Source organism: Pelophylax lessonae, assembly GCF_965119305.1.
Source record: "Pelophylax lessonae genome assembly, chromosome: 5".
In the NCBI taxonomy this organism is placed as follows: domain Eukaryota; kingdom Metazoa; phylum Chordata; class Amphibia; order Anura; family Ranidae; genus Pelophylax; species Pelophylax lessonae.
This window is the reverse complement of record NC_138772.1, coordinates 479,883,017-479,904,171: the sequence shown is the minus strand read 5'-3', so window position 1 is coordinate 479,904,171 and position 21,155 is coordinate 479,883,017. Positions and strand designations below refer to the sequence as shown.

Sequence of the window (21,155 nt, the reverse complement as noted above, 5' to 3'; positions counted from 1 at the left end):
AATGATTTAGGCTACGTTCACATCTTGGCGTTGCTATTTACAGGCATTTCTTAGGCGTTTTTTCCAGGCTTTTTTGCGCAGGCGTTTTTAGGTTGACTAGTAACCAATGGAAAAAAATAAAAACGCCTGTAATCTGCCCAAAAAGAAGCTCATGTACTTTTTTGAGCGTTGGGCGTTTTGCTTAAAATGTCAAAACGCTCAGATGTGAACAGGGGCCATTGAAATGAATAGGATTTGTCTTATTGGGCGTTTTTTGAGCTGATCCTAGAGCAGAAAACTCCCTAAAAATGCCCCATAACGCCTACACATGAACAGCCTTATGGCAGAAACAGAAGGTATTTTTTGCACTTCTCAAACAGATATGACAAAAGGCTTCAATGGTATATTTAGCAGACCAAAAGGGGGCAAACGAGAAGTTCATAGTTAGGATTTACATAAACTTTAAGAAACATTCAGGAGGCATCAGAACACACTTAGAAAGTTATGTTTCAACTTCTGAAAATTGGCTTGGTTGTTGGGGGGGATTTAGCAACAAAACTTGGATTGCAAATTATTTTAATTGCATGTGTTAGGCACGTATTGGTCCCACCAATAACTGACATCTAAAAAATAGACACTTACCAAACCTTACTTTTCAAGGTAACCTCTAGTCTCAATCATAAATCTAATATGTACAAGGTACTCTCCAGACAAAAATAAAAAAATAAACTAACCCTTTAAATATATATATCGGAAGCACAATCTGTCCAACTCTTACATTCTTTCCACATAAACATTTATGTATATTCTTTCTCAAAACCATCAATTAAATTCTATCCTATTTACAAGTTTTGATGCGATTGGTGACAGGAGTCAAAAAGGAAGAGAGAAAAAAGTTAAATACCCGCTGCCCAAGTGAGACCTTCTCGGAATTTTGACTGCAGTAAATGACAAAAGCCCAAAGAGAAGGTAAATAATTAGATATACTGATTTCGACATAGCCTGCAGTCCTTGTTGGACTGCATTAGTAGCACACTGATTGGTTTCATTTTCTGCCTACAGCTGTTCTTAAACTTGAACCTAACTTTTTATCTTAAGCCCCAGCATCCTAAACCTCAAGCAAAATGTGTACCAACATGTCAAAAAATGCATTGCAATAAATGGATTTTTGTAAGATCTTACCGTAAAATCCTTTTCTCTTAAGCTCATTGACAGACGTAGTCTTCTTGATTCTCAAGAGCTGGGTTATGTTGTCTCCGCAGGAGTAGGACTAGGCAGAAAGACAAAACGTTCTGGCTCCACCTTAGGGGCAGTCCCTGAGGGTATATCCTCCCTCTCTCTGCTACAGGGAATCAGTTCTGTTTTAAAGCAGTACAGAGAATTTAACCCAACCCAACTCAGTAATAGAGGGGCGGGTACTACGTCTGTCAATGAGCTTAAGAGAAAAGGATTTTACGGTAAGATCTTACAAAAATCCATTTTTCTCTATCGCTCATTGACAGACGTAGTCTTCTTGATTCTCAAGAGCTGGGACATCCAGAAGCAGTGCCACAAATGAGGGGTGGGATTGACAAAATCAAATCCAATCTAGAAGGCCCAACCGGTGCCAAACTAGAAGTTTTAAAGGCTCATTATAAACAAAGAATGAGACTAAAGAAAAATTTTCCAACGGAAAAAACCCTCGAGGTAGACCACTGGTCTCCTCAAATTGCGGCCTGCAAAACCTTGCGGCCAAACGAGGCATCAGACGATGCCATTACATCAACTTTATAATGTTTAGTAAAGGTATGCACCGACGACCAGGTAGCCGCCTTGCACACCTGGACCACTGACGCCTGATGGCGAAAGGCCCATGACGCACTAAGTGCCCGAGTGGAGTGCGCCTTAACAGGGAACGGGGGCTCCCGACCCTTAATAGAATAAGCCTGTACTACCGTCTGTCTGATCCATCTGGAAATGGTCGCGGCAGATGCAGGCAACCCCTTTTTGGGTCCATCTGGGATCACAAAAAGTGAATCCGTCTTGCGAAACGAGTCTGTCGTTTTCAAGTATACCCTGATCGCCCGGACCACATCCAAGGAGTGTAAAGCAAACTCCCGAGGATGACTGGGCTTAGGACACAGGGAAGGTAATACAATTTCTTCATTCAGATGAAATTCTGAAACCACTTTTGGTAGGAAGGATGGATTCGGACGAAGAACCACCTTATCTCTATGAACCACCAGATATGGTGAACGACAAGATAATGCGGCCAGTTCTGACACCCTGCGTGCAGAAGTAATAGCCACCAAGAAGGCCACCTTCTGGGACAACGTGGGTAGAGGAATCTCCCTAATATCTTCAAAAGGGAGGTTTCTGAAGAACCGACAACACTAAATTAAGATCCCAGGGGGGTAACGGCGCGTGCACTGGCGGAGCCAGATGTCGCACCCCCTGGATGAAGTTCCGCACCAAGGAATGAGTAGCCAAAGGCTTCTGAAAGAAGATGGCTAATGCTGAGACCTGACCCTTGATAGTACTCAAGGCCAGTTTCTGCTCAACCCCTTGTTGCAGAAAAGCCAATATTCGACTAATCGAATAAGACCGAGGACGGAACCCCAAAGGTTCACACCATGCAATGTAGGACTTCCATGTGCGATGATAAATCTTTCTGGAAGTCGCTTTCCTTGCTTCAACTAGAGTAGGAATAACTGAAGCTGACAAACCTTTGTCCTTCAGCACCTGGGTCTCAATAGCCAGGCCGTTAAAGCCAGCGATCGTAAAGCAGGATGGAAGATCGGTCCCTGAGACAGTAGATCCTCCCTGAGAGGAAGTCTCCACGGGACGTCCGCCACCAGTCTGACCATGTCGGCGTACCAAGCTCGACGAGGCCAGTCCGGCGCTACCAGGATTACTGGGATTCCTTCCTCCTCTATCCTGCGAAGAAGTCTTGGCAGTAACGCGAGAGGAGGGAAGGCATATATTAGCTGGTATTGCCCCCACGGGGCGATCAGTGCGTCTGCGGTTTCTGCTAGAGGATCGCGGGAGCGAGCCACGAATCTCTGAACTTTCCTGTTGAATCGTGATGCCAACAGATCCACATCCGGGGTGCCCCACCGTAGGCACAACTGGTGGAAAACGTCTGGATGGAGGGACCATTCCCCCTGATCCAGGGTCTGACGGCTGAGATAATCTGCCTGCCAATTCTCCACCCCCGGAATGAACACCGCAGAGATTGCTGGAACAAATCGTTCCGCCCAGCGAAGAATGCAAGCCACTTCTTTGGCCGCTCGGACACTCTTGGTGCCCCCCTGGTGATTGACATAAGCCACGGCCGTGGCATTGTCCGACTGGATCCGAACCGGGCTGCCCTGGAGCTGCTCGGTCCAGTGAATCAGACAAAGTCTGATCGCTCTCAGTTCCAATACATTTATCGGTAACCTGGATTCTTCTGGGGACCAAAGTCCCTGGACAGATAACTGACCGAGAATTCCTCCCCATCCGGATAGACTGGCAACCGTGGTCACTATCGTCCAATATATTGGCAGAAATGACTTTCCCTGGCTGAGCATCGGAGACCGAAGCCACCAGACCAGAGACTCTCTGGACTGTTTGCTCAATCGGATCTGATTGTCCAGGGATTCCGGATTCCGATTCCATCTGAGAAGAATCTCTTGCTGAAGAATTCGGGTATGGGACTGGGCAAATGGGACTGCTTCGAACGAAGCCACCATCAACCCCAGAACCCTCATGCAAGTCCGAAGGGAAGACCAGCTGTTGGACAGTAACAACTGGACTGCTGATTGAATCTTTCGGAGTTTCCCTACCGGAAGAAAAACTCTTGTCCTGACTGTGTCTAGAATTAGACCCAGATATTCGAGCCTCTGGGTGGGAACCAGAAATGACTTTTGCTGGTTCACCAGCCACCCGAATTCCTGTAAAGAAATCATAGTAATTTCTATGTTTTGTAGCAAGGTCTGAGGAGACTCTGCATGAAGCAGAAGATCGTCTAGGTAACCAAGGATCGATATACCTCTTTGGCGCAGAAGTGCCAACATTGGGGCCAACACCTTTGTGAAGACCCGCGGAGCCGTGGCAAGACCGAAAGGTAACGCCACAAACTGATAGTGGTTCTCCTCTACGGAAAAGCGTAGAAACCGCTGATGTCCTGCGAAAATGGGAATGTGAAGATAGGCGTCCTTGATGTCTATGGACGCTAGGACATCCCCTGGATGCAGGAAGGCTGCTACCGTGCGAATGGACTCCATTCTGAATCTTCTTATGTTGACGAAAGAATTGAGTGCTCTTAAGTCCAGAATTGGACGCACTTTGCCCTCTTTCCTGGGTATTGTAAACAGGTTTGAATAAAACCCTTGAAACCGTTCTGTCCAAGGAACGTGGACTACCACTCCTTGTTGTAGTAAATCTGTGACTGCTCTCCGCAGATCTTCTAAACGATCTGAGGATAGTCGGATATTGGAAGGGAAGAATCGCGCCGGTGGGAGAGATCGAAACTCGATCTTGTACCCTGACCTTATGACTTTGCAAACCCATTTGTCCGGGATTCTGGAAAGCCATGGATCCGGGAACCGGCGAAGACGTCCCCCCCACCCCAGTTATGGGTGGGGGCGCACCTTCAGGCTTTGGATGGTTTATCTTCAGGTCTGGAGGGGGCGGGCTTTTGCTTGCCCGACCAACGACCCCTGACGCCTCCTGCAGGAGCTTTGGAGGACTTAGTTTTTTCACCCGCGGGACGAAAAAACCTCTTGTGAGCAGAAAAAGAAGGCCCTCGTCTTTGACGAGTTCCTCTACCTTTAAAATTTTGCGGTAAAAAGGTGCTCTTTCCACCCGTGAGATCTTTAATGATCTCATCTAAGTTGGCTCCAAATAGACGCTCTCCTGAAAAGGGGATATTAGCCAATGCTTTTTTGGAACCTTGGTCGGCTAACCAACCTTTTAGCCACAGTGTACGCCTGAGAACCACTGCTGAGACTGATGCTCGCGCCAATAATGGAGTGGCGTCTAACGCCGCATCACACACAAACTGTAACCCCTGTATCATTTGTTCCAACAAATCTGATACCGCCTGAGGGACCTCTTCTAAGTCCCGGCGTAACCACTTGGTCCATTCAGTTACAGCCTGCGAAACCAGACCAATAGCTATTATAGGTCTGAAAGCTGATCCAATCAAGGAAAACATGGTGCGAGACATAGCTTCTATCTTGCGATCCACTGGATCTTTAAAATACGGAGCGTCTTCTAAAGGAATAACCGTGGCTTTATTCAATCTAGCAATTGGTGAATCCACCACAGGTGGTTCTGTCCATTTCTTAATAAGGGTTTCCTCAAACGGATAACGCCTGTCAATGCGTTTAGAAATAGTAAAAGTGCGTTTTGGCCGACGCCATTCTTCTTCGATTGGATTGCCAAAACATTTGGGCAATGGAAAAACCTTCGCCACTTTGATGCGTTTTTTAGTCCCAAAAGGGATTTCAGTTTCAGCTATTTCCGATGGAATACCCTGTAACCTTAAGGTCTCTTGAACAGATACAATGAGTGCGTTTACCAACGCTTCCTCTCGGGCTATGGCGGATGCCGAAACATCCTCCTCACTGTCTGAAGAGACAGGACCCGAGACACCAATCCCAGATGAAGTACCTGCAACTGCAGAAATAGGCTCAGAGTCTGAATCCGAGGTTTCAGATAATAAGGGGTTAGGCGGGGGTCGCTTTCTTGCGCCCTGTCCCTGACAAGCCACTTCCACCCGGGACACAAAAGTTTCCATAATAGCTGACAATGATTCAATTGTCAATGGGGTGCTGGAGGATCCCGCAGACCCCTCGAGGGGATCCGGAGGAGATACATGAGTGGCAGGGTCCATGTTAATACAGGACACCTTTGCCAGCAAAACAAAAAAACTTTTTTTTTTTTTTTTTTGTGCGTCTCCCCCTAGCGCAATAGCGCCCCTCAGAGTACCTGCTTCTCGATCCCACAGAGAGAGAGAGGGACCCCCAAGGCTCACCAACCGATGCAGTGCAGTTTCCAACCAACTGCAGTCAGCGTCTGTCTTACACAGACTGGAAGGAGCTGTTTGCTTTTTCCCGGGTAGAAGGCGTGGCTCCGCCCCCTGTGTACGCCTTCCGGCGTTCCCAGCTCTCCACGAGGTAGCTGGGCTCACAAAACATGGCCGCCCCCATAGAAGAGACATAAGACTCCAAAAACATGGCGGCCGGCGTGACCTGAGGACATACATGCATTCGGTCTACGGCAAAATGGCAGGAGGACCGCCGAAATCGTTTTCCCAGCACATCCACCTGCATCTCTGCTAAGAGGCGATATATGGATCTACAGAAGATACACTACACATAAGGTAGGATTATACCTCCTATGTCTGCTGTAATGTTACAGTCTGCTGGGTAGAGTGTTAGCTCTTAAACCAAGTCCACTTCCCACAAACACATGCTGTATTACAAGGGGGACTTGTAAGTATCAGATATATACTGACCATATATGGAGGGGCCCATAATACATACTGCCTCATAACGAGGAAAAAAGGGAACGTTTACTCACCATACCGAACCGACAGGCACCCTCTCTTCACAATACCCTCTCCACCGGGGTGGGGGTTTGTGGACCACTCCGGACGCCTCGACTCTCTGGTACCTGGCGTCCAAGCTAGACTTTTAACTCGCAAAGTCAGTCCCTTCACTGGGACTCCGTCGCGGCCGACCCAGCGCGGAGCTCTGGTCTGCACGCGCTCGTAGGCAGAAACCGGGGTGACCACTGGATCTCAACATCCAGCCCGTCGCCCGGCCCCGCATACTTACTTGAATATGTCGCGGCCGACCAAGCGCAATGCCATGGTCTGCGCGCGCTCGTAGGCCGGCTGGGGTGACCACAAGTGTCGCCCAGTCCGGCATTTTTTGCTTGAAGATCTCACAGGAAAAAACACTGGAGAAAACTACCTAAAAAATGTCTTTTTCTTAAAGAAAAAAAGTCTTGCCAGGACCAAAAGATCTCAGCAAGGAACTTAGGTCCTTACTCCTGACTAGACAGAAAAAAACTGATTCCCTGTAGCAGAGAGAGGGAGGATATACCCTCAGGGACTGCCCCTAAGGTGGAGCCAGAACGTTTTGTCTTTCTGCCTAGTCCTACTCCTGCGGAGACAACATAACCCAGCTCTTGAGAATCAAGAAGACTACGTCTGTCAATGAGCGATAGAGAAAAAAGCTTTACCATCCAACCACAATTTATTAAAATATTAGGCACCAAAAACCTTGGCTGAAATCTGTGCTTCAAAAGAAAATGCTCAGAATTACATCAGTAGGCAATCTGGCTGAAGCTTGTCACCTTCTTGCTTAACCTGATCCTTTTCAAAATACTATTGCTTCTCAGCCTAATTACTTAGCTACTACTAATTAGCCTAAGGGTCCTTTCACACAGCCGCTCCGTGTGTCCGCAAATCATCCCATCCGTTTGCGGATGATTTGCGGACATAATGTAAGTGAATGGCACTGCGGATGTCAGCGGAATACCATCCGCTGACATCCGATTTTCCTCCTTTCAGTTCTGTTCCGTTTTTTCGAATGGAACAGAACCCTATTTTTTCATCCGTGTAAAAAATGGAAAGGAAGGAAAATCGGATGTCAGCGGTGTCATCCGATGACATCCGCAATGCCATATACTTACATTATGTCCGCATATCATCCGCAAATGGATGGGATGATATGCGGGCACACGGAGCGGATGACACAAATGTCATCCGCTCCGTGAAGAAAAAAAAAAAAAAAGTCCCGCAGCGGACTTAAGCAGCGGAACGGCCGTGTGAAAGGACCCTAAATATATAAAACTAAACCCAAAAAAACAAAAAAAAAACAAGCTGTTAAAGACTAAGGTTATATTAGTGGATTTTACCTGAACCAGACCCAGAGGAGTAGTCATCATCATCGATTGGGTATACTCCTGAAGACTCTTCAATCGAAGTGTTATCAATATATAAGTCTTTGTCTGATGTAGTAGCCACCCGCTGTAAAATATAAATTGAGAAAAATAAGTTTGGACCTTGCATAACACAATACATTTTTTTCTAACAACATTTATTTGCAAAAAAATGAATTTGTTTTTCCCTTCAATTATCACATTTCACAGTGCTTGCAGTGCACACGCTGCACAGGCAGACCCCCGAGGGCTACTAGCCATGAGGGAAATCATTTTCAGGCAGGTCTTACAGAGAATCAATGACCAGATTACTATGACCATGCAATCAATGTTTCTTTCCATAAAGAAAGCAGAGTGATAGCTACACAATTGTTCCAATTTTCCACTAAGTAAGCATTCCCGATTAATTGCAAGTGCCGCTTATAAACAAATACCTACAGAGGTCAAGTGTTGCTAACAATGCCTAAAAGTGTCAACAATGGGCCCATCAGCATCAGAACTGGACCATGGGTCAATGAGAGAAGGTGGCCTGGTCTGATAAATTCAATAATGGATTCAGGAACATAAGTTTGAGATGGCCTCCAAATTCTCTAGATCTCAATCCAATCGAGCATTTGTAAAATGCGCTATAAATATAATTTTGATCCATGGAGGCCCCACCTCGCAACTTACAGGACTTAAAGGATAATAAAGGATACTTTAGGAGATAAAGTAGGGTCCACACCTTAACAGTTTATGGTGGGTGGTCATATTGTTAAAAGCAATCACATAAAGAGCCTTTGACTGCAGGTTCTGAGCAAGCTTGAAATTACACCCTCAAATAGTGGCAGGTAATTTCATGTCATTGGGGGTAAGTTCCAAAAGTAGAAAATTGTATTTGTAAATTTGTATTTGTAATGTGTCATTCAGTCTTGGGAGGAGAACTGTCCAATGAGATTGGAAGAGTACCATCATCAATGCCTAAAATAAATATTCCTCTTCTTCTTTCCAGCTATAGAATGAAGCACTAAGTCCGAATTCTTCAACTCCTGCTGCTTCAAAACACAAAACTATAGCTCCAGTTAGGGCGGCCGTAAAAGAACAAATCTAGGACAAAAGTATCATTTCGAATGAAGGTTCTTTACAGAATACATCCAGCGCCCCGGTTTTAAACACCCTGTGAAAATGGGTCGCTTAAAACAGATACACCTAAAGTCAGATGGAAGAATGAAGGCGTCAACAGTTCAGCCCCGGGGATACAAGTCAGAACCACTTATCTTCTACATGAATATGTCTGGGAACTTGCTGAAGTTGAACAATACTTTATTCACCTTTCTGTGCACTTCTGCCTCGCTATGGGCACAAATCAAAGAAATTAATTTATAAATGTCACGTCATGAGAAAGAACAGAATATGATTAAAAATAGACAAGCCCCAGCACCTATGCAGATTTAGAAGGAGCAAAACGTGGACAAAAAGTAGGATACATTTTGTTTTGAGTCAGTCAAGCAGCCGCTTAATCTCTGGTCTGACTGCTATAACCAGCTATATACAAAGACTGTACTGTGCCCCAAGGAATAAATTAAAGTGTGACTACAGCCCAAATGCAGGCTACTCCTCTCTTCAAGAGCTTATCAAACCTGTAAACACTTGCACACTTCACAATGCTGAAATAGGACAGTGTTGTTCATCCCTATTGACCTACTAATAAATCAAATTAAACTCCACGCTTTATGCAACACAAGTGGGTCCCATTTATCTGGACAAGAAGAAAAAATGACTTTATTTAAAGGAATAGGGACAGGCTCAATACACAAACTTGCAATTTTATCTTACAAAAAGTGTAAGTGTAAAGTCAGGAGTAAATAGGAGGTATACAAGATTCCTTGTAGGAATAGTTTTGTATGAATTTCTGAACAGCATTTGCAGCATTCTGCTGATTTATACTGAATGATCAACAAACTCAGAATAAAGAGACTGCATGGAGTATCCCTAGAACAGTTTAAAGTATGTATGGCTTCTCTCCATAAATTGCAATGTCTTTCTGCAACTTTCCCTTTCCCTACATTGTAGCTGCTCAAAACACGGTCATCTGGAAGCCCCGTGTCTACAATGTAAAACTGTAAACCGTAATAAGAGTGCAACTCATGAAACATGTCGGACCAATAAGTCAGCTCTTATTCCCTATCCCGAGAGACGTTTAATGCTTGCTCATGAAACATATTTAAAGAGGTTCACTGCTCATGCTTTTAAAAATAATAATAAATTCAGTTATGGACAGAAACTGTTGGGCTGAACAACTACTGGCTTTGTATCCATGTAGGGCCATGATCGGTGAGGTTTTTCCATGTGATGTTCCTGGTTTGGCTCAATCCCTAAAAATCTGGATATCATTACGTTCCTTGACCTTAATGATGGCAAGTAACAAATAATTCAAATGGTGGATGTTTCAGAAGTTCGTTTCAATAGCTAATCAAACTAACATCCCCTCATTATAACATTTTGGCTATAAATAGGCTTTAGCCAGGTTATTTTGGCCAAATCCAAAAACTTTGTAACTTCAAGTAAACCTATGAGTACAATAAAGTTTAAATATAAAACTCACTTTCACAGGTTCTAATCCTTCACAGAGAAGTCCCAGACTCCTAAGCACTGGGGGTAATCTGAAACACGACTAACTTCCCCGTTGACCTATTATTGTGATGGGCTCCCTAAAATGTCTGATGCCCCCCAGAAATTACGGGTTTAGGGTCCCCTTGATGAAGAGTCAGAAGCACTTTACAGGCACTTCACACAATAAGGTGTCCACGTGTTTGTTCTAAAGTGGTCCTTCACTCCCAAACAGCACTTTGCAACCCTCCTCCCTCCGCAATCTTAAAAGCTAGATTACAGCAGGACAATGCTGGCTGGATACACTGGGCATGTATGTTATTTGAGCATAACTCATCTAGGAGGTGGTTAAAAGCTAAATTAACCCCAGGGGTGATGTTCCTCTTCAGTCTGTAGTCACTTTAGCCTGCATTCACACTAGAGCTGAGTGTGATCCTGGTGATTTTGAAGCTTTTGCATAGAGCGTAGGGTGACTGATTGTACAAATATGAACAGGGACAATTAGAAAGAATTTGTTTCGGCATAGTCAGGCGTATGGAAAGGAGCATGAATGGGGGCTTAGGGTTTTGTCTATATGGGCTTAGGCTGGAAAACAAGAATTCTTCATTTCATTCACTTAAAAAAAAAGTTGAAACACAGCAAAATTGGAACGATTGTGGTTACCAAACTACAGCAAGCATGACTCAACTGCCAGCAGACACCATGTACTGTTGTGTTGTCAGTCTCTGAGTTACAAACATCAGACTTACATACTACTCATACTTACAAAACAGAGGGAGACAAAAGGAAGTGAGAAGAAATCTACCCCTAGGAAGGGAAATTCACTCCTGTAAGAGTTATCATGGGAAAAGGTGTCTCCACTGAAGCTTTATCACCAATCCTTGTTTCCACAACAAATCAAAATGGTCAAAATCCAATTGTCAAAGAGACAGAAAAGTGAGGTGAAATTCTGAACAGGGACATAGACAGGCAAACAAACATAATAGATGTGTTAACCATTCCCTATGCTATCCAAAAAACGTAAAACATTTTTGGCTGGCGTTACACTTAAAAAAAAATGTACCTGTACATACAATTTGAACTTAAGAACCTACAGACCCGATCTGGTTGGCAACCCTGGGGACTGCTTGCACCTTGCAAATAGTGACTTCACTTTACGAAATTAACCTTGCTCTTTGCACCCTTCCTATTTGCGCATAACTCTGATGGGTAGCCTCAATCGTGAGGCGTGAACTGTGGCTGCCCAAGCTTGAGCTGCTTGAAATTTGCATACCAATGCTGCCTTCACTCTGCAAGGTAAGTGATTGCGCACCACAGGTTCGCTAAGTTTATAAATCGAGATGCACCGAAACATATCGGCCGAAATGGTGTTTTTGGCCTTTTTTCTGATAGAGAAAAAAAGTGTACAGAAAAAAGTGTAGATAATGGCCCCGAAAACGCATAGGTGACGTGACTAAATACTGCACCAAAAATGTAACAGAGGTGAGTTATTGATGCGTTCTCAATGCATTTCAGCAGGGAGGTGCAATGTTTAAATGGCCAAAAATGCAGCAAGCAAGGTTTTTAACACCACAGCGGAAGCGTAACGGAATATTTTTTTTAAAAAACTGTCATTTTCGGTTTTCGGCTAAGTGCATCCTGCATTTTGAATTTTGGGACCAAAATTTCTATTCGTTGCACCTCTAATTATAAACTACCTCAAACAATAATCGCACTCTATCAAAGAAAAAAAAGTTTTGACTTTAGTTACACTTTAGTCAAATTGCAGCCCTCTGTAAATTAAAATTAACTGACAGCAAATAAATAGGGCTTAAGACGTAAAATCTTTTACACAAACTTTGTGGACCACTTACTAAATCTCACTGTATGTTCCAGTTTCCAAAAAATAGCATTTTACAGCAGCATGCCAACTGCTAAGCTGCTTTAGTCAAATTTCTAAGATAGCCTAAATGAAGAGATTAAATATTAATATGCGGAATTACTTGTCAATGTTAATATACTTCTTGCTTAACTGTGAAATGTAAGTGTGGGTGTAGATCCTGTGAATTCTCGATAGCCTTGGTAGTTACACAGCTGGACATGGAGGTTAATGGACTGTAACCTTTAAAAGAACAGATCTATACTTTATTCAGATTTGATTTTATCCAGATCAGAGTGTAACCCAAATGTATAAGCTAAAAACTTTATACAATTGGAAATACACGAACCACTAATTATTGACTTCTGGAGTATTAGTATTAGTGTTTTTTTTTCATCAAATGCAAACCATGGTTCTTGGTTGTTGAAGCATTCTCATAAAAAGTGGATGGGGATTAGCGGCAGGGGTAAACTTAACCCAGAAATGAGTGCAGTTAAAAAGTCTCATTAAACCAGACTATGAAAAACGCTCATTACATGCTATATAACAGAGTGTTCATACTCACAAAGCCACTAAAGAATTTTCTTTGTGTACTCTAAAATATGGTTGGTTGGTTGGTTGGTTGGTTGATCCTACCTTTGGCTGACCCCCCCCCCCCCCCATCTTCTCGGTGTCCTCACTGCAGCCCAAAATTGTGTACACCAGCTGATGTCCTCTTTGGAGCATGCTCAATTTCAGTTCCCTTTTAAAGCTCTTAATTTTCTCCTTTTTCTCATTTGTGCAGCCCACATGACTACAGAGTTACACATGTGGGCATATACAGAGTGGTAGATGATACTTTCCTTCCTCCTTCCCTCCCTCCTCCATGTCCTACTATTGCTCCTCTGTGTTCTCCTATTGGTAAACACTATGGGGTGGAGATATATTAGGCTGATTGATGTAATTGCTAATACCTGTCTGGATTTGGAATACGGAAAGTTTTATATATTTTTTCGTTTTGGGATCTTAAAGAAACTAAATTCGGCACCTAAACAGCCCTAATCAATCAACATTGGGTATCACTAGAATGAATTTATTGAGTTTACAACATGGAAGGAGTTTTAAAAATACTACTCTTAAAAACATTTCAAGGCACAAAATGCATAAATTTTCAATCCATGTACGGGCACTGTGGTTGTACAGAAGCAGATCTACTGATAGACCACCCTGCTGAAAAATGCCCTCTTGATCAGCGCTGCAGGCTATAGCTGATCTGTCTATTCTGTCGGAGTGGAAGTCTCCCCGCCATCAGAATATGATTTAGCGGGGAGGATTCCCAATGAAGAATTGACACTTCCAAGGCCGCAAGGACACCCTTGGTGCCCCCTTGGTGAATGACCTAAGCCACGCTTCTGATATGAAATCAGAGAGAACTGCGTCCGTCAATGAACGATAGAGAAACAACGATTTAGCGGGGAGGATTCCTTTATCCACCTCAAATGTGTGGATGGGGGAACTGGGTCAATTTCATTTTCATGCAACCCGCTGGTTTTAACAAAAAAATAAAAAATAAAAATGGACCTATCTATGGCCAGCTTTACAATTATTGAGAGCAAGACAAGCTGCACTCTGTATCACAACTTTTATCTTGTAATTGTAAAGACATTTAAGTAGGGATTGTACACATTTACAGGTAATCTAATTATACAAAAGCAAGCAAACACTGACATGCAATCCACCAATGTAAGCTTCATGACTATTCTATCTGACAAATGCTATGCATTAGACCTTACAAGTTTCACATGTTTTAAATTGAATTTCCCTGTCGTACAGTGATGTACAGCTTTATGTAACCCTGTAATCTTGCAGAAGGCCAATGATTTATTGCTTACAGGGTTTCTAGAACACAATAATTAACACCGAAATTATTCAATTACAGCAGTGTAGATACTTCACAACAGAGCTTTGAGGATTTAAATGCGCACACAGGCAGCTAGAATATGTTTTGCTTAGAACTGGAGGACATCGAGAACAACAGAAAGCCAATGTTAGGCTGGATTCACACTAACGTGCATTTTATCTTTTTAACATGGGTTCCTATAGAACACGTTCACATCAATGCATTTTTGTGCCTCTACGTTTTTGTAAAGGGTCAGGGACTATTTTTCTGCAAAATTCAGCATTTTGCATGCAATAGTCTTCAATGGACCTGCACCTAAAATGCAAGTATTGCGTTTTTACCGCAATTTGCATTTCAACAAATTTTTCAAAACAAAAAATGCAGAACGCAAATTGCGGTAAAAAAAAAAGGGAAAGCACAGCAAAAAGCACTACAAAAATGCTTAAAAGCAACACGCATAAGTGTGAATCGAGCCTTAGTGACCAAAAACATTTATATATTAAGGTCCCTGTACACTGCTTGTACTCATGTCCCAGATGCATTATTGACTGGCTGTGGACAGATGTTGAACAGATTAGAAAGTGCAGTAAACCATTCACGAGGAGTAGTGCAGATTTGGAATCTATTATCTAGAATGCTTGGGGCTTCAGATTTTTCATAGATTGCTTACACATTGTATAATAAATTATACTGAAAAATCATTTTATCTATCACTTCATGTTACAGTTACTATGAAATAGCCTTTAAAACATGGAGCATTAGATGCGAATTCCATTACCCATTGGGCAGAGAACCATTTTAATTGCTGATATTTTTGCTGATATTTTTTACACTGCTCAAACTCGTGGGCTGATATTTCATTGATACGTTAGTTTTTGGGCTTAAGCCAGCCATAGATGGTTAAAATTTCTATCCCTGCTGAACCAGCCAAGATTGGAACAATATATGGACAGGCTGGGCTGGCTGATCGTACCCAAATTGATCCATCCATTGACTTGGATACAACCAGCATTTTGGAGTTATACATGCTATAGTCGCTAGCAATAATCACTGTGTTCTCCTTGCAGGGGTGGCTTCTTGCACCACCCATAGTTGCAGGAAAAAAGTAGCATTATCTATGGCTGGCTTAAGAATATAGTTGGGGTTAGACAATTGTTTCTAAATGTTGGAATAATGGTAGGACAGCAACTAGGGTTAAAAGGAGTTGTAAAGTCAGAAGGTGTTTTTATCTTAATGCATTCTATGCATTAGGATAAAAAAACTTTCTGGTTGTAGCAGCCTCCCCAGCACGATAATTCTTACCTGAACCCCATCTCTCTCCAGCGATGTCCACGAGTCCCTCAGCTGCCTGGGTCTCTTCCTCCTGATTGGCTGAGACACAGCTGCGGCGCCATTGGCTCCCGCAGCTGTCAAAGTCAGTAAGCCAATCAGAAGAGAGAGGGGGCGGGGCCGAATGGCAGCTCAGTATCTGAAGGGACAAAGGGAGCTGCAGCACGGCTGTGGTGCCCCCATAGCAAGCTGCTTGCTGTGGGGACACTTTGTAGGATGAAGGAGCCAGGAGCAGCAAAGAGGGACCTAAGAAGAGGAGGATCGGGGCTGCTCTCTGCAAAACCAACTGCACAGAGGATATGTATGGTATGTTTGTTGTCAAAAAAAAAAAACTAGACTACACAATCACTAAGTATTATGTTAACAGCTAAAATGTACTTTTTTACAAGAACACTTGCCCCCCACCAGTCATTGCTTACTTAGCCAAGTCGGATAGTAACTGCCTGCTTCAATGTTTGCATTGTTTGGCAGGATCCCTTACCCTTTTTTTGATCCCTTATACATAGACTTGTATAGGCTTCTTTCGGACATTGGAGATGCAGCAAAAGTATGGTTGAATAGTCTGGGTCAGGAATGCTAGAGAGAAGTAGGTAAAAGTTCACTCACCTTTAGGTATACACGGCCCGAATATCTTCCAGTTTCAACAGAAACCGGCTGACATTCAGCCCGTGTGTACAACACAACGTGTCCGAAAGAAGCCAGCCGGCTTCTGTTAAACAAGAATGCTGGAAAACCAAAATCCAACTGCGAGTGCTGACTAGTGTGTTGTGGTGGGGACACTCCCCCCCCCCCCCCCCCCGTCAGAACAAAATAGCTCAGTTGTTTTTTGTTCATTCTGCATGTTCCACACTTTACAGCCTAGTTGAACCTAACCTTGTGCTGTCAGCACATTGGACAGCCTGGCTAGTGCCCTCAACCACAACGCAAGTTGACCGCGTCTCCAGCGTTCTGCTCCGCACACAGATCCAACCAACTGCACTTTTTAGGGAGTCAGCCAAAGTTTTTGTGAAGGCAAAAGGTTTAGGTTAGGGTATTCAGTTTACACAGATTCAATATTTTTGTAATAAAGCAAATGCATGTATACAGATATTAAATCACCACTCAATTGGGCTCTAAATGCATTAAATATATCCCTAAATGCATTTTTAAAGTTGTGATCGAGCAGATTTTATCTCTTATTGTATGTTTTGTCATATTCATCCACATGCCCCATAAAAATGAACCATTATGTGCAGACATCTTTTGCACAAATTTGAGGTAGTCATTTTGTGGGTGGGAAAAAAAAAAAGCAGAGCTGGTGTTCCACATGTGGATCGTGCAGAAAATTTTCTTGTGAAGACAGATTTATAGCGTGGTATATGAAGTGATGCAGCAGAAAACCAGAATTACATAAAAACTAAAAGTAATTTAAAAGAGAAAGCATCCATGCTTCACAATAAATAACATCCCAAATCCAGTTATGGATGCCTTCCAAATTGAAGGCTTGCTTTGTCCAGGTTTTGTACGCCAGGCAGCTTAAATGTTATATAATACACGCTTTAGAAAATAATCCTATTACAAGTGATGTCATATCAATGGGGTTACAAAGGTTCTTGCAGAAGCCAGGTGTGGAAAGAGGTGAATGGAAGCCGTTGCTCCTGTCTGAACCCATGGACAACATTTGTAGGGGTACTGACATTGAAACGAAAAGACATATTTAATTAAAAAAAAAAAAAAAAAAGACATTTGCTGCAAGGTTAAAAAAAATAATATATATTGTATATGCTAAATAACCCATTTTGTAATCTAAAAAATACCATTTAATTTTAATCTGCACCAGCCATGATGATTCTGATTAAAGATTCAAGTTCCGCCTCTTTCCAGTTATATGCAGACTAATATTTTGGAGTCACTGGAGGCAAATCATCTATCTGTCCCAGCTTCTGCTTTGTTCAAGTAAAACGTAAAACAAAATGATTCCCTGCCATAAAACAAAATGATTCCCTGCTTGCTGCCTGAACATTTAGTGTTTCTTAAAACTGGTAGGGACCAAAATTGATCGTCTAAATTTGCCAGCACACCACGCATCATCAATGTTGTCCGAAGTTTTATTTCTTATTGAAGAATGATTACATCACAAAAAGAAAGGTGCAAAGGGTCCTGCGTGGCTCAGAAACATTGCACCTTTCTTTTTGTACTGCGATCAATCTTCAATATAAAAGCTTGGACATTGAGGATCCCTGGTGTGCTGGCAAATATGAAAGTTGACCTGTGATGCTTCCAGTTGGATGTTGCGACAGCACCCGCTACTTTCGAGCCTGATTTCAGGGATGTGTATGATGGGAATATGAACATTATCTTGGGACTAAAATTGAGTCACCACTTGACTTTGTGGCCAAGTGTGAATTCAGCAGATCAATGGTAAGTCACCAAATATGAAGACAGCACAGACGTGCATAGGGAGATGGGACTGGAGACAATCACCTGGACAGGATTTGGAGGTGAAGTTGAACATGTCTACTTCTAAAAGACAATACATGGAAGAATTTATTTTTCTTGGCTTCACTACAGGTCATAGAAATGGGGAAGAGTGCCTGCACAATGTTCCATGTGGGGAAGTGCTTAGTAATAAAATCTTTGATTCTAGTAACTAAAAAAAAAATCCTTGTTTTTTTTCAAAACGCCCACAGCATTAAAATAGGTCCAAGAAATTATTCAATGAGATAGGGTAGATAGCCAGCCTCATACCATCATTTAAAAAAACATTGTTGTACAGTAGTCCTTGTGCACCCCCTACCCCCTCAATGATATGAGTAAAAAGTAGCATTTATTACTACTTACGTGTTCATTTTTTAATTATCTGGCCATTGTTTGTCACTGCATGGCTTTGCTGACATTTTGATTAAAATGTTTTTTTTCCTGTGGCCCAGTACAATAAAAAATGTCCAACTTGGGTCCTCAGAATAAAAACAAAAAAAAAAAATCCCTGTTCTATATAACTTGACCTTGCTCAGAATGATTTTAGAGTAGGCCCGGGTGAAGTTATCCTCTTCTCTTGCAATCTTTTTACAGGGGACCCCAAATTTTTTTAAGCAGATAATTGGTATTCGTTGCTGTAAACTTTCACTTTTTACAAGTGGAGCATTTTTTTTTTTTTTTTTTAATTACCTAAAATATTTATCTGTATTGCCCAGAAGGATATAAAATAATAAATACTACTAATAAAAAAAACAAGTCTCCTTCTGTTTGCTTTCATACAGTAGAGGTCTTGTCACCTCCTCATGTCCTCATGGGGACAGTTGCCCCTGTTGAAAAATGTACCATTTACTACTCAATTTGGTGACAACTCTCTAGGATAGAATTTTCGGTCACTTTGGGAAGATTTTTTTTACTGCTGCATCTCCAGGCCAGAAAGGGAATGGAAACCTCACCAACTGGACACATCTAGACTGTTAACCATGTCTTTCTCTCTTAAAAAAAAAAAAAAGGCTATATATAGCGATCTGTGTATTGAACTTCCTTGTCTATAACAAGATTTTACTTGTCATGTACGATACACAATATTCTTATGTAAAGATGGTGGATTTGAAATTGCTTTTATAACCTACATAAATACATATAGAAAGTTTTTATAAAATATTTTTTCTTTTTTGGCAATGCCCTAATCAACCAATATTGTGTAATGAATGCTAGTTGAGCGTATTAAAGCAGGGTTACACCCATTTTTTTTTTGTTGTAGTGTCTGTTAAGCACTGCAAATGCTTTTACCAATGGCTAATTTTTTTTGGAAGTAAATACCATTTTTCTTCTTTTTTTTTTTTCGGCAGCACTTCTGGCTGCGACCGCCCAGCTGATTTGGTCACTAGGTGATTTGCAGGGGCTTCTGGGATAGCGGCGTCATATATTCCTTGCGAATAGCCTAGTGACAAAAGGTCGCGTGTCAGGAAGAGGGAGAGCCGCGCAGTGGCATTGCTGCGCAGGTGTGAGATTGGCTGGTGCATGCTGGGCAGCCATCATGCACAGAACCCTGGAAGAGAGACTCAGTGGCATTACTGCGCAGGTGTGAGATCGGATAGTGCATGCTGGGTAGCCATCATGCACACAGAACCCTGGAAGAGAGACTCAGTGGCATTACTGCGCAGGTGTGAGATCGGGTAGTGCATGCTGGGTAGCCATCATGCACACAGAACTCTGGAAGAGAGACTCAGTGGCATTACTGCGCAGGTGTGAGATCGGGTAGTGCATGCTACGTATGCCTTCATGCACAGAAACCTGGAAGAGAGACTCAGTGGCATTACTGTACAGATGTGAGATCGGGTGGTGCATGCTGGGTAGCCATCATGGACAGAATCCTGGAAGAGAGACTCAGTGGCATTGCTGCGCAGGTGTGAGATCGGGTGGTGCATGCTGGGTAGCCATCATGGACAGAACCCTGGAAGAGAGACTCAGTGGCATTGCTGCGCAGGTGTGAGATTGGGTGGTGCATGCTGGGTAGCCATCATACACCGAACCCTGGAAGAGAGACTCAGCGGCATTGCTGCGCAGGTGTGAGATCGGGTGGTGCATGCTGGGTAGCCATCATGCACAGAACCCTGGAAGAGAGACTCCGTGGCATTGCTGCGCAGGTGTGAGATCGAGTGGTGCATGCTGGGTAGCCATCATGCACAGAATCCTGGAAGAGATGTGCAGTGGCTCCACGTGCCCACACTCTAGATGCTGCACTGTACAGGCCAAGAAAAATGTAAGTCATACATGCTGCACAAAAACAGAACAGAACAGAGGACAGCTTATCATGGGTGTCCAACCTGTGACCCCCCAGCTGTTGCGGAACTTCAAATCCCATGGAGCATTGCAAGGCTGACAGTTGCAAACATGACTCCCAATGGCAGAGGCATGATGGGGCTTGTAGTACTGCAACAGCTGGAGGGCCGCAGGTTGGACACCCATGGGCCTTAGATGATACCTAAATGTAAACACACGAGTGCCGACTATACCAGTGGTATTTTTATATAAAAAAAAAAAAAAAATCGTCCAGAACTTCGCTTTAAGTTTACAACATGGATGGCATTGTAAGAATACTACCCTCAAGACATAGAAGCCATAAGATGCAGACATATCCTTTAAACCATAGTCCTTTTTGCATGTTCTATTACCCAAGACTGTTGCAGCTTAGCTAAACATACAAAAAAGTTTACATTTTTGATTAAATTAATGACCGCTCTGTCATCTGTGCTTCTTGGGCAGCTGGTATCCGTCTACGCCACACACTTCAGATTAGACTGGAATTGGTCATATGCCATTTAGTTTAATAACCCTTGCTAAAAAAAAATAATTGGGGAAAAGAGGGGCATGATACATGTTGCATTTCCTTTTAATTATTTTGTATTAATTGCAGGGTTCTCAAAGATATGACAGGTCCACATACAAGTTTAATAGCTATATTTATAACACTTACGACAATACTATCACAAGAAACAGGTTTCCCAAAAACAATAAGCCAAAACGCAGTCAGTGATAACACAAACTCATGTACTTACTTGGCCAGCTCCTCTGCAATGTGCAGCCAGTGACATAAAAAAGGTGTATTTCATCATTCTGAACATTCATTGCCCTACATGATCATGA

At 42.8% G+C, this 21,155-nt stretch overlaps 1 protein-coding gene across 1 annotated transcript in view; it reads right to left on the bottom strand.

Annotated features, from left to right (window-relative positions):
• The window catches only part of SDC2 (syndecan 2), a 206,364-nt gene that overhangs the window by 32,088 nt on the left and 153,121 nt on the right, over positions 1–21,155 (bottom strand). The window contains exon 2 of the mRNA XM_082258211.1: positions 7,873–7,984. Coding sequence (XP_082114337.1) covers positions 7,873–7,984 — 112 coding nt within the window. The remainder of the gene's footprint in view (positions 1–7,872; positions 7,985–21,155) is intronic.